The 14,288-nt window shown below is 39.1% G+C and overlaps 1 protein-coding gene across 1 annotated transcript in view; it reads right to left on the minus strand.

The window, feature by feature from the left end:
* The window catches only part of LOC126980728 (cytosolic endo-beta-N-acetylglucosaminidase-like), a 63,970-nt gene extending 62,008 nt beyond the window's left edge, over nt 1–1,962 (minus strand). The window contains exon 1 of the mRNA XM_050831008.1: nt 1,540–1,962. Coding sequence (XP_050686965.1) covers nt 1,540–1,613 — 74 coding nt within the window. The 5' untranslated portion in view covers nt 1,614–1,962. The remainder of the gene's footprint in view (nt 1–1,539) is intronic.
* Between the last annotated feature and the right edge of the window lie 12,326 nt (nt 1,963–14,288).

The raw sequence follows: 14,288 nt of genomic DNA on the forward strand, positions 1-14,288 counted from the left end.
TCTGCCGCCGACAATCCCCGATCTTACAGCCGGTCGACCGGCGACCGGCTTATCGGGAGACATCGGGGACGGTCGCGACCGGGACCGGGAATGTGTGAGAGCCCCTTTAAGAGACAATCCTGAGTGGAGGAGGCCAAGGGGACGCCCACGGAGTTCGTGACTTGAGCAAGTCGATAGATACTGCCGGGAGGTACTCGGGTTGGGAAGGGGGCCTGCATGGAGACTCACCCGGAGAGATCTCCGGGCTTGGCGTACTATTTTTGCGAGTAAATGAAAATTCATTGAAAAAAATATCAATGGTGTTTCTTTGAGGAGGGTAAAAAAAAATCATGTGGGCAAGTGAAAAAATAGAGTACGGACAATGGATCGAGTGGATACACAAAAGCCAAAAAATCGCATAAACAAACAAAAAAACAAAAAACAAAAAAAAAGTCCGATCGACGAAATTTTCTCCTAACAGATTGAGGATATAGCTACAGTTCGGCATAACATAAATATGAATCAAGACAACATACACACATTAAAGCCACGGCGAACTCTCACTTTAAGATCAGGTGCGACATATAGGCACACAAATTCAATGGATCGAGTGACTAACCAGACGAAACGGGATTTTTTCTGCTTGTCCAGTAAAGACCAGCATGTAATACTTGGAGGGGCAGAATGTTCGCCGTCTTGCCTACTCATTTGCCTCCCACCTCTTCCCTCCCAGTCGCCAAAACACACACACACGCACACACCCCTGGTTTCCGACCCATCGAACACCGTCCCCTGATCCACCCCTGTATACCTCACACACGTACACGCACACTCTCGCTCTCTCTCTCTGTTTACTTCTTTTAGTACTTGTTCTTTTCGGTAAGAGAGAATGGTGGCTCCAGCTACAATGCTTAATCCTTCCCATCTAATATTTGCCTATCTATTTACTATTTACACAAAGAAATGGCAGGAAATTGTTTTCCTCGTCTGGACGAAACAATTTAAGAGAGCGTTCACTATATGTCGTCACGTGTTCGTTCAGCCCATCCGGTAAAATCCAGTTCTCGAGGCTAGGGCGGTGCGCCTTGGAAAGCTTGGCCAAGCTTAGTTCACGTGCTCGACAGCTCGAGGTGGAGAGAAGTGAAGGGAATTGATTAACTACTCCTAATCTAATACATATAAGCACGATGAGGAGTAGGCTACTGATAGTGTCAGTAAAGATGCTCTATTTGTTTTACCAGTAAAAAGCATCTATCACTGGTTAACAAGAAATGGGAAGTGCCGAGGATGATGTTGATGTGTGCGTTGTTATGATTATTATATTGCCTTTATGTACTTTTATATAGAATACTTAGCAACTGAAAACAAAAATAACCTGCCACCTCACTTATGGCAACGTCTGCTGCACGTATGTGTTCCTGAGCTCAAAGCACTTGCCATAACTGTATTAGGTGCAGTATTGATCTTTCATCAAGTCCGTAACGTAACTGAGGGATGAAGAAAAATATAATAAGGGTCACATAATAACCAAATATAGTGCAAAAATATACTATTGCAAACCTTGGCAGCCGACAGCCTGAGGAGCCAGTATGTGGTGAGACGATGGTGGGGTAGTGGCCTCTGTTCGGGGACATTGAGTTTTCGGTGAAATATCGCGGTTAAGTGGAGTTTCTGACGGAATTTATATATGGATACGCCAGGAAGGTGATGGACGAAACGGAACCAATCCCCAACTGGACAAGAGAAGGTTCCGTACATTGAGACTGGGAAGGGAGCGCGAGTAAGTGTTGGCTGTATCCTCCAAGCCTTTCCTTCCGCTGTCTTCCGAGTAGCGGCTGTTTGTCTGTCTGATGTCTGTGTGGCTGCATTGCCTACGTGAAGGGCGGCTCATGGCTCCCGAAGACGCTACACCTATTCCTGCTCCACATACCTTAGTAGACAGGTGGTCATTCGTTCAGTGTCAGTCAAGAGTAGGTCAGACAACATTTGGTAAAATTATATATATATATATATATATATATATATATATATATATATATATATATATATATATATATATATTTATATATATATATATATATATATATATATATATATATATATATATATATATATATATATATATATATAATATATATATTCATGTATATAATATATATTTATATATAATATATATTTATATATAATATATATTTATATATATATATATATATATATATATATATATATATATATATATATATATATATATATATATATATATATATATATATATTATATAGTGATTTTTATATATATATTTATATATATATATATATATATATATATATATATATATATATATATATATATGTATATATGTATATATATATATACCTATATATATATATATATATATATATATATATATATATATATATATATATATATATATATATATATATATATATATATTTATATATATATTCATATATATATGTGGATACCTCCTACAACAGGGGGTATCCTCAGAACACTACAGCCCAGGAGATTTCTAGTGCACACACACACACACACACACACACACACACTATATGTCTGCTGATGATGCTAAAATAACGAAGAGGGTGGCTAATGAAGATGACCGTATAGCCCTGAGCCAAGATCTCAATAGAATAAGCGAATGGTCACGCAAATGGTAAATGACATTCAATACAGAGAAGTGTAGCGTGATGGAGTTTGGTAAGAGCAGTAGATGAATATCGGGGAACTACTCTTCGAGTAATGAAAGAATCATGAAAAAAAACGAATAAAAAGATCTGGGAGTGATCATAACAGATAAGTTATCCTTTGGAAAACATATAGACCAGATAACTGGGGAAACATACAATCTTCTTAGAAACATAAAAGCAGCATTTACATATTTAGATGAAGAAATGGCAGTTATGGAGACAGGACAGCATGAGCCTAGTACAGCTCTTTTCCTGTATTTCACAACTAGGTAAATACAACTAGGTAAATACACACACACACACACACACACACACACACACACACACACACACACACACACACAGTCCTACCCAAAGATTGGTACTATGAGATCTGTGCTTTTCTGTAGGGGAACGGCTGGCTGTCTCGAGAGAGACCCGCAGCAGACCAAGAGGTGAATTACACACACACACACACACATGCACACACACAGGTGCCAATTATGATTATTATTTTTTATATCATTCAGTGTCATTCATAAATATAACTGCATAGGTATCTAAGTTGTGTTTTACCACTGTAAGATCCTCTAAAAATCATAACTTTGTACGCTAACTGCAGTTACACACAAAATAGCCGATATCTCGAAAGTGCATTTTTTTAACTTTGGAGAATAATAACTCCATTAGTTGTGAAGATAATAAAAATCTCAAACATCTGCTGAAAGACGAGTGGGTGGCAAAAAAATTATCCGTCAGGTTTTTTATAAACAAAAAATCACTGCTGATATGATTTATTGTAGGTAAAAAAGTTGTACAATTGACCGTATTGGCTATACAGGCAGCGCCTCATGTAGCCACTCGTTGAATTGTCAATTCAGTACTTTCCATAGAATTCAAGTTATGTACTAAAGTGCATCTGAGGCTGCCTCTTGGATACAAGGCCTTGGCAGTCACTGCTCTGAGCCAACGACCGCTCACATATTACCTCTACTCGATTTCTTGACACTACTATTTGACCTGGAGAAAAACTGAAATTGGGTAGGAGTGAAGTGTGTGCAATCATCGGCTTGGAGCGATGGCGGCACCATGGCAGTGTATCTCGGAGACAGCTTCAAACACACACTATTCTATAACTTGAAATCTATAGAAAGTACAGCTTGGAGTTGAGCGGCCACATGTGGCGCTTCCTGTATAGCCAATATGGTCCCTCATGGGACACATCAAATGGTGATTCTGGTAATTTTTTTGCGCAGGAACAGTGAGACATATTAAAAACTTGAACGGACAATTTTTAACTAGTGGTGCCATGAGTAAAACTACTGAATATCATACATATCGAGTGAACATGCTGGCCCTCATTAACGTTTTTAGCTCTGCTTTTATTATAAGTAATAAATTTTGTTTGTAATTTTTTTTCATTTAGAAGCACGAAAGCTATTATGCTGATACATGCAGATCTTATTGTATTTACCAAAGTCTTCAAAGAAAAAAATACCTTAGAACAATTGAAATAAAATGAATGTACCCTCCACTAATACTAGGCGGCGCCTCCCCTTAAGGAGAAAAATGACAATGGATGAAAAATTACCTGGCAAACAAAGAAATCAGAACTAATTTATGCTGAAAGATGAAAAATCGGATTGGAGAAAGGTCACAAGTGAAGTGCCACAGGGATCAGTGTTAGTGCCAATAATGTTTTTAATATATATATTAATGATATGCCAGAAAAAAATAATTAGTTACATGAGTATGTTTGGATATAATGCCAAACTGCTTAGAAAAAAAAAAAGATGATAATTGTAATAAACTGCAAGAAAATTTAAATGAGATACATCATTGGAGTAAAAAATGGGAAGTGGAGTTTAACAAAAAGAAATGTCACACAATGAAAATGGGAAAAAGTAAAAATAGACCATGTGGAATGTATAGGATGGGAGGGACAATCATTGACACAGTGAATGACAAAGACTTAGGAATTTTAATACAAAATACACTGACATCTGAGAAGCACATAAAAAAGCTACTTGGAAAAACATGGTTTGCTGCAAAATATTAGTTGCATTTCACTACTTAGTTGGGGACATGATGAAGAAAATAATAACAACATTGATTAGACCAAAGTTAGAGTATGAAGAGGTTGTTTGGTCATCACACAAGAAAAAAGATATACAGAAATTTGAAATGATTCAAAGGATTGCAACTTAGATGGTACCAGAACTCTCAAATCTGTCATATGAGACTAGATTGGAGGAACTGGACTTACCAACACTCGAAGAAAGAAGAGAAAGAGGAGACCTAATAGCGTTGTACAGGAATACAAGTGGAATGGACGTGTTGGATAAAAATGTTTTAATTGAGACAGAAGGGAGGAGGCAACTAGAGGAGACAGCAATAAATTGAGAAAGGGGACTTGTTTGAAAGACATAAGGAAGTACAATTTTCCATCATTAGTGTGGATACATGGAATGACTAAACAAAGACATTGTTGAAGTGGGCAGTGTCCATATAATGAAAGAAAAGTTGGACAAATATAGATTGGGAAACAGGCCTATCTGAGCTTGAGCTCAGGCCCTGTATACTACAAATAGGTAAATACACACACACACACACACACACACACACACACACACACACACACACACACACACACTTACTGAGCTCTTACCCAAGAGTGACATACATAACACAGGAGAGGAACAGATGGGTAGATTGCATGTACTTGGATCTGAAGAAGGCTTTTGATAAAATTCCACATACAAGACTACTATGGAAGCTAGAAAATAAAGGAAGATTGAAAGTGAAAATGAAAAACTGGATGGAAAGTTACTTATCCCCTTAGCAACGACTATGATGCCGGCGACATATAATTTTTTCTAACGTAGGCGACGAGCATGATGCCAGCGCTGGAAAACGAGAAGCTCTCTGGAAATTGAACAGCGCGCGTAACACTGTATGTGTTGATCCTAAGTGACTAACTGGCACCTCTTTTGCCCCTTAGACGACTCCGTGCTTAAAATAGTCTACAGTTCCTGCCTACGCATCATGGCATCTGCAGAGCGATTATATTCCCTCAGACGTCCTGTTTCGGTGGTCTTCCTTTAGTTTCTGCTCTTCGTGTGCGTGCTGAGCGTAGTCTTGACACCACTGATTTACCTGATGTTCTAGATGAACCAATATCTTGTTCACAGGAGTGTTCAGAAGAGTGGGAAGCGGAAGTTGGATTTTTTGGGGAATCATGGCATTCCAGCCAAACAGTCAGTTCAAATGATATATAATCTTATTTCACAGTTGAATTATATGGATGATGTTCTACAACTTTTATTCAATGAAATTAATTCCAGAATGAAAAACTACAAAAATGATTTTTTCAAGTTTCATGGCAAATTTGGCTCTCTGTAGGCAGTAATTTTCCCGGTAAAAGATTATAAACTATATTTTTCAGACTCCATCATGTTAAAATGAGCAACTTTTCTTCCAAAATTTTCCTGTACGTTGCACCGGTAAAAACTTGGAATTTTTCGGAATCATGGAATTCCAGCCAAACGGTCAGATCAAATCATAATCTGATTTCATAGTTGAGTTATACAAATGATTTTCTACAACTTTTATTCAAGGAGATTATTTCCAGAATGAAAAACTAAAAAAATATTTTTTCAAGTTTCACTGCAACTTTGGCTCTCTGTAGCTAGGCAGCAAATTTCCCAGTCAAAGATATAAACTATATTTTCAGACTCCATCGCGATAAAATGAGCAACATTTCTTCGAGAAGTTTTCCGTACCAGCAGAATATTTCGGGAATCATGGAATTCCGTCCAAATGGTCAGTCCAAATCATAAAAACTGACTTCACAGTTGAGTTATACGGATTATTTTCTACAACTTTTGTTCAATAAGATTCATTCCAGAATGAAAAATACTAGAAAAATTTACCAAAATTATTTATTGAGTTTTACCACAACTTTGGCTCTCCATAGCCAGTAAATTTCAAGATCAAAGATTATAAACTATATTTTTCAGACTCCATTGTGATAAAATGAGCAACTTTTCTTCTATAAATTTTCCTGTACGTCGCACCAGTAAAAACTTGGAATTTTTTGGAATCACGGAATTCCAGCCAAACTTATCTTCAATATTTTTTTCTGTACCTCACACCAGTAAAAAGTTGGAATTTTTCTGGAATCATGGAATTCCAGCCAAATGCGACAATCTAGAAAGAAACGGATTTCACAGCAGGGTGCGCTAGAAAATTTTCCATAAAACATCTTTTATGACTTTTTCTCAGTTTCGAATTGTATTTTTCGCTGACTTTTGTGTCATGCGAGATCACCCAAGAAAACTTTTGTGTCGCTGAGGAGTTAAGGGGAAGAGAGATGAGAACAGTGGTAAAGGACAAGAAATCGGAATGGAGAATTGTAGATAGTGGAGTGCCCCAAGGATCGGTATTGGCATCAATACTTTTCCTAGTATATATAATTATATGCCGGAGAAAGTAAGCAGTTACATGAGCCTGTTTGCAGACGATGAAAACTTGCTGAGACATATAAGAGACAGTAATGACTGTGAAATTCTGCAAGATGACCTGAATAAAATTTTGGACTGGAGTATGAAATGGGAGATGGAGTTCTATATGAAGAAATGTCATGTAATGGAAATGGGAAAGAGTGAAAGGAGACCAAAAGGAACATATAGAATGGGAGATGGAGAAATATTAAAAAAAAAAGTTAAAGAAGAGAGAGATCTGGGAGTGACAATACAGGATAATCAATAGTCTGAGAGTCATGTTAATAGGATATTCGGTCATACGTATAGAATGGTAAGAAATATAGGATTAGCATTCTACTACATGGATAAGGATATGATGAAAAAGATAATACAGTAAAACCTTACCATTTGCGCACTCACCATTTGCGCCCTCGCCATTTCTGCGGCCTTAATTTGCGGCCATCATCCCACCATTTGCGCAGGTGGTCTTGCCATTTGCGCACCTCGCCACTTTGGTAACGGCGTCTGACTTGCAGGAAAATGGCTTCTGCTCTCTGAGGATGTTTACTAGCTGTTCTGGCAGCAAAATGGCATCCACTGATCTTCTGAGGACATTTACTGCAGGGTTGGCTGATTTAAATCATGATGATTTAAATCACTGATTTAAATCAAGATTTAAATCAAATGATTTAAAAAAAATAATTGATTTAAATCAATATTTACTTCTGCCCAAACCAACATGGAATGTAAAGGAAAAATATAAAAACAAACACATACTTACACCAGCTTTATATATTCCTAAGGAATAGAACACTAAAAGCTTCATTTTACAATACAACAAAAATTTCCACATTCTATTAAAATATGAACTCAAAGGATTTTACTTGTAATGAACTGTACTTATTTCTGAGGAGTAGAATATTAAAGCACTTCCTTTTACAATACAGTATAACAAAAAGCTCTGCATGCTATTAACAAAAGGAAATCAAAGAAGTTTACTTATAATGAACTGTACTTATTTCCTGAAGTAATGAATTTAAAAAAAAAACTAGTATGGCCTGTATTTAAAACAAAAGCACAATGAATTTATACTGTAAAAGCAGTCTTTGAAAAGTAATGATACACTTCTTTGAAAGTAGTTCATAAAAATTCTTTGAAATCAAAATTCAAAATCTTTAAAAAATAAGGATTTTGATTCTTATGACAATAAATTTGGTTCTTATGACAATAAATTTGGTTCTTTTCAGTCTTGCTACTATTCCTTGTAACTCCAGTTTACACTGTTTGCATATAGCTCTCCATGCTTTCCCAGACTTTGAAGGAATTCTGTTGAAATGTTCCCACACTGGATCACTTCCTACCAGATACATTAATCTTGTGGTCAGTGACATCTCTACGCTCTTGCACTTAACTCACAAATGAGTGGCTGGCCTGTGACACCTAAACAGTCAAACTACTACACAGTGGCACAAGTCCGGCTATGTCCTAACATGATGTAAGAGGAACAGGACAGAGCCTGAGAGAGATGATGCAATCCTGGTCAGTGGCTACTGGGCTGCTTGACAGGTTCAAACACGTTGTAACCAAGTGAGAGATGATGCAACATGCTGTAAAAACACTCCAAAATGTGTTTTAAACTAATGTATTGAATATATATATAGCTTTCCAAATATTTTTATGCTGATTAATAATAATAATAATAATAAAAAAAAAATCTGATTAAAAAAAATCTTATTTAAATAAAAAAAAAAAGATTTTTTTATATATATTTTTTTAAATCAAAAAAATCACCAACCCTGGTTTACTAGCTGTTTTGACAGCAAAATTATGCACGCTGATCTTCTGAGGACGTTTACTAGCTGTTCTGGCAGCGAAATGGCGTCCGCTGGTGAGTGACAGCTGTCTACCACCCGCGCGCCCTCAGCCGCCAGTGAAGAACACTGCCAACGTACACAACATGTCGTTTCCCACCATGACCCGATCGCCTCTCCTCGTCTCGTGGTGACTGCGATTATTCAATGTTTTCTGCCTCACCTTTGCACCACCATCATGCTGCACATAGCATCATCGAAGCCTAAACCCCAGAAGAACCCGATGATGACCATAGCACAGGTGGAAGTGATTAAGAAGGTAGACAGTGAAAAAAAGAAAGTGAGAGATTGGCCGTGAGTATGACGTGTTTCCTGCCAGCAGACCATTTTATTTATTTATTTATTTTTTTTTATGGTGGGGGGGATTTTGGGCCGTGACCGCCCATATGTATTTTTCCCCTTAGGTTATTAAGTTTGCCATTTGCGCATTCGCCTATTAAGTTTGCCATTTGCGCATTCGCCATTTGCGCACCTTCAGACCGCCCATATGTGCAAATGGTGAGGTCTGACTGTAACCACAATGATTAGACCAAAATTGGAATATGCAGAAAGTGTGTGGTCTCCCCATAAGAAGAAACACAAAAAAACTAGAAAGAATACAAAAGATGGCAACAAAAATGGTTCCAGAACTGGAGGGATTGTCATATAAAGAAAGATTAAAGGAAATGGACCAACTAACACTGGAACAAAGAAGAGAAAGGGGAGACCTAATACAAATTTATAAATTATTGATTAAAATGGAAGAAGTAGACAATGAGGAGTTACTACTAAGAGAAGGAAGAAACATCAACAACACATGAGGACACAGTAAAAAATTGAGGAAAGGAAGATGCTTGAGAGACATAAAGAAATATAGCTTCCTGCAAAGAAACATAGAGGTTTGGAACAGACTAAGTGAGGATGTAGTATCGGCGAAGAGTGTGCCCAACTTTAAGGAAAACCTGCACAAATACAGATATGGAGACGGGACCACACGAGCGTAAGCCGAGGCCCTGTAAAACTACAACTAGGTAAATACAACTAAGTAAATACACACACACACACACACACACACACACACACACACACACACACATGGCCTGGTAGCTCAGGGGTAGAGCGTCTGGCTCACAACCAGAAGGACCGGGGTTCAATTCCCTGGCCAGGCGAAGATAAGTTGGGTTTATCTTCTTTCACGTATAGCCCCTGTTCACCTAGCAGTGAGTAGGTACGCGACGTAAGGCAAGGAGTTGTGACCTCGTTGTCGCGGTGTGTTGTTTGTGAGTGGTCTCAGTCTTGCCCAAAGATCGGTACGGGTAACTCTCGATTTACACGAGTATTGTGTCCTTGAAGAGGTCGCGTAAATCAAAAACAATGTAAATCAAACAAGAGGTAGGTTTCTATCGAAAAATAAATATTCACTTCATTTAGTGGAGAGAGAGAGAGAGAGAGAGAGAGAGAGAGAGAGAGAGAGAGAGAGAGAGAGAGAGAGAATATCCATATCACCGAGATATCTACTCAGGCACTCAGCCTCAGCCTCACTTGTGTGAGGAAGAAATAAGGGACACCATGAGCGACTGGCTAGTATTGGTACTGGTACCGAGCAGTCTGGTACTGGTATCGAGCTGTCTGGTACCGGTATCGAGCAGTCTGGTACCGGTACCTGCCCACCCCTATTGTTGAGTAGCGTGGCAGCGTGGATACTGTGTTGTTGTTCAAGTGGCGCACGGGAAGAACTGAGCTCAGCTGTGTGGCCACGATGCCGTGTGAGTCCAGTTGCATGAGACATCTAGTGGGCACTCCTTAAAGTATCGCGAATAAGTGAAAAAATGTGTAAATTAAACATTTATTTGGATTTTGGACCCCGCGTTATTTCAAAAATGCGTAAACCAAACTCGCGTAAATTGAGAGTTACCTGTACTACGAGCTCTGTGCTCTTCCGTAGGGGAACGGCTGGCTGTCTTGAAAGAGACCCGCAGTAGACCAAGAGGTGAATTACACACAAAGAAACATAATAATGCAAGATAATAGACAGCCAGAGAGTCATGTAAATCGGATATTCGGTGATATGTATAACATGGTGAGAAATATAGGAATAGTTATCCACTACATGGATAAGGATATGATGAAAAAATTAATTACCACTATGATCAGACCAAAATTAGAATATGTGGAGGCAGTGTGGTCTCCCCATAAGAAGAAACACATAAAGAAACTAGAAAGAATACAAAGGATGGCAACAAAAATGGTTCCAGAGCTGGAGGGATTGACATATGAAGAAAGATTAAAGGAAATGGACTTACCAACACTAGAACAAAGAAGAGAAAGGGGAGACCTAATACAAATCTCTAAATTATTGAGCAAAATGGAAGAAGTAAATAACGAGGAGTTACTACTAAAAGAAGGAGATACCACCAGGAACACAAGAGGACATAGTAAAAAATTGAGGAAGGGAAGATGCTTGAGAGACATAAAGAAATATAGCTTCTCGCAAAGAAATATAGAGGTTTGGAATGGACTAAGTGAGGATGTAGCATCGATGAAGAGTGTGCAAAGCTTTAACCCATAAAGGCCGATGATATCCCCCGCGTCTACCCCCCAACAGCCGCATTAATCGTCTTAAAATCAACTCTTGCAGAATGACCTGGAAGCCATTTTAGCTGTTAGTATACATATAAATACATCAGAATGTGAAATATTTTTGCTTAGCTCACCCTGGTTGCTTCAGAATAATTGCCGGTAGTTAGAGATTGTGTTGGTGCATGCAACCCTCTGAGCTGGGCTGGGCTGGACTGCTGAGGTGTCAGGCTCGGTCCGTTGTGCGCCCAGGGCCTTTTCCCGATCTATTTTGGGCCTGTTTGTTTGTTTTTGGACCCTCTGTGATAGTGGGGCAGTCACAGTGTGATTTTTTTCAGGCGTAGGAGGACTGGCCGCCTGCATTGGACCTCCACATGGCTGGCCCACGTGCATCATCTCCCGACATCGTTGTAGCCTTTCTGGTCCCCCTTGGATGTTTAGGGGCACGTGCAGAAGCAGTAGTCATTGCTACAGCTGCCGTAGCACTTGTTGTTGGCATGGCAGAGTTGGTGGTCACTTTACCGGGGTCGGCCTATGGGACACTGAGGTAGGGTGCGTGGGGGGAGGTGGAGATGGTCCGGGGTGACAATGTAGACATAAGCCTACTCCTCAAGCCAAATCAGCAGCGTTACCAATGTTAGTGCAGTTTTGATACATGCGTAAAGTAGCTGTCCCATAAGGTGTCTACCGGCCTACGGCGACGCAGCCCCATATGGGGTCTATCGGCCTTCACGGGTTAAGGAAAAGCAGGATAAATGCAGATACAGAGACGGGACCACTTGAGCGTAAAGCCCAGGCCCTGTAAAACTACAACTAGGTAAATACAACTATAGTCGGTTCCACGAGAGCTGGTGGAGATTATCCTTTACAGGTGGACTCGTGGACTTGGCGCCATTGCTTGAGTGACAGTCTCTGCACTGCTCGTTGGGTGTTGTTTACTAGATCTAAGCTGTGGTAATTTCGTTTGCCATGACATTGCCTACTATCTCTCGCTCTCTGCTACCTCTTAAAATCAACACTATTGGTATATAAATGTAGTTATTCTTATAATCGCTATTTATTAGTTTATTACCCACAAATATTAGAAACATATTTCAGGAATAATGATAGGACGATGAACGAAATGAGAAGGTTCTTGCCTTAGGCCAATGTTTACGTTATGACTCCGTAGCATCACTACACATTGTGTTAGTACTAAGCCTAGGCCTAAAAATACACCAAGAAATTTTACAATAATGAGTTAATTAGACTGCAGCCCAGCACTTTGTAGTGGTTAAAAGTAGTAAAAAAAAGTCTAGCATCAGCAGTCGCTTCAGTTGTTGGACATTGTCCGTTTACATGCAGTTCTGACTTAGTTTTGTTATGAATGTCGTTTCAGATTAATTTATAATACAGGTAACTCTTGATGTACGTGAGTTTGGTTTACCCGTTTTTGAAATAACGCGGGGTCCAAAATCTAAATAAATGTTAAATATGCACGTTTTTTCACTTATACGTGATATTTTATGGAGTGGCCACCAGATGTCTCATGCAACTGGACTCACACAGCGCTGCAGCCACACAGCTGAGCTCAGTTCTTCCTGTGCATCACTTGAACAACAATACAGTACCCACGCTGCCACTCTACTCAATAATAGGGGTGGGGAGGTACCGGTACCAGTACCGGTACTAACGGTACCAGCTATACGGTTCAGTTCAGTTCAGTTCAGTAGTAGGCATGGGATAAGCCTTGGCATTGGCTCTTACTAGGCTGTTTCTTTAGTTGTGCTGCAGTTCCTATGTTTTTCTGTGTCTTGTTTTCCAGATAGTTTTAATATATTCTTTCTAGTATATCTTTGATTCTTTGTTCACCAAAAAGTAGTGATTCTGCCATTATTTTTTCGGCATGGCACCAGTACCAGACTGCTTGGTACCGGTACCAATACTAGCCAGTCGCTCATGGTGTCCTTCATTTCTTCCTCACACGAGTGACAGGCTGAGACTGAGTGCCTGAGTGGATATCTCAGTGATATGGATATATTTTCTCTCTCTCTCTCTCTCTCTCTCTCTCTCTCTCTCTCTCTCTCTCTCTCTCTCTCTCTCTCTCTCTCTCTCTCTCTCTCTCTCTCTCTCTCTCTCTCTCTCTCTCTCTCTCTCTCTCTCTCTCCACTGAATGAAGTGAATATTTATTTTTCAATAGAAACCTGCCTCTTGTTTGATTTACATTGTTTTTGATTTACACGACCTCTTCAAGGACACAATACTCGCGTAAATCGAGAGTTACCTGTAGTTCAAAAAGCACATACTTATCAATAAAGATATTATTGCATTAGTTTTTATCGGTGCAATCTTTTGCCTTACAACTCACAAAGGGTTTTGGTAGGAATACAAAGTCAATTTTATGTGCATCAGAACAAGTTAAGAATTGGCCAATGAGCGCACAGTACCATCACCCATGCAATGATACCAAGTCTGCGAGTCCACCCCTAAAGAAAAATCTCCGCCAGCTCTCGTGGAACCGACTGTAGGTAAATACGCACACATACAAGACCTTGAGGAAGAGGTGGAAGAGATTCTTGGGATGGGCCCTTACATAGAAGGTAAAACAAGGCCAGTTAAATTAAGATTGAAATCACAGAAAGTAACTGAGGAAATATTATACAGAACAACTAAACTAAGGGAAGTAGAAGAATGTAAGGAAATATATATAAAGAAAAATAGAAATGAAG

This window comes from Eriocheir sinensis, chromosome 45 (assembly GCF_024679095.1).
Source record: "Eriocheir sinensis breed Jianghai 21 chromosome 45, ASM2467909v1, whole genome shotgun sequence".
In the NCBI taxonomy this organism is placed as follows: domain Eukaryota; kingdom Metazoa; phylum Arthropoda; class Malacostraca; order Decapoda; family Varunidae; genus Eriocheir; species Eriocheir sinensis.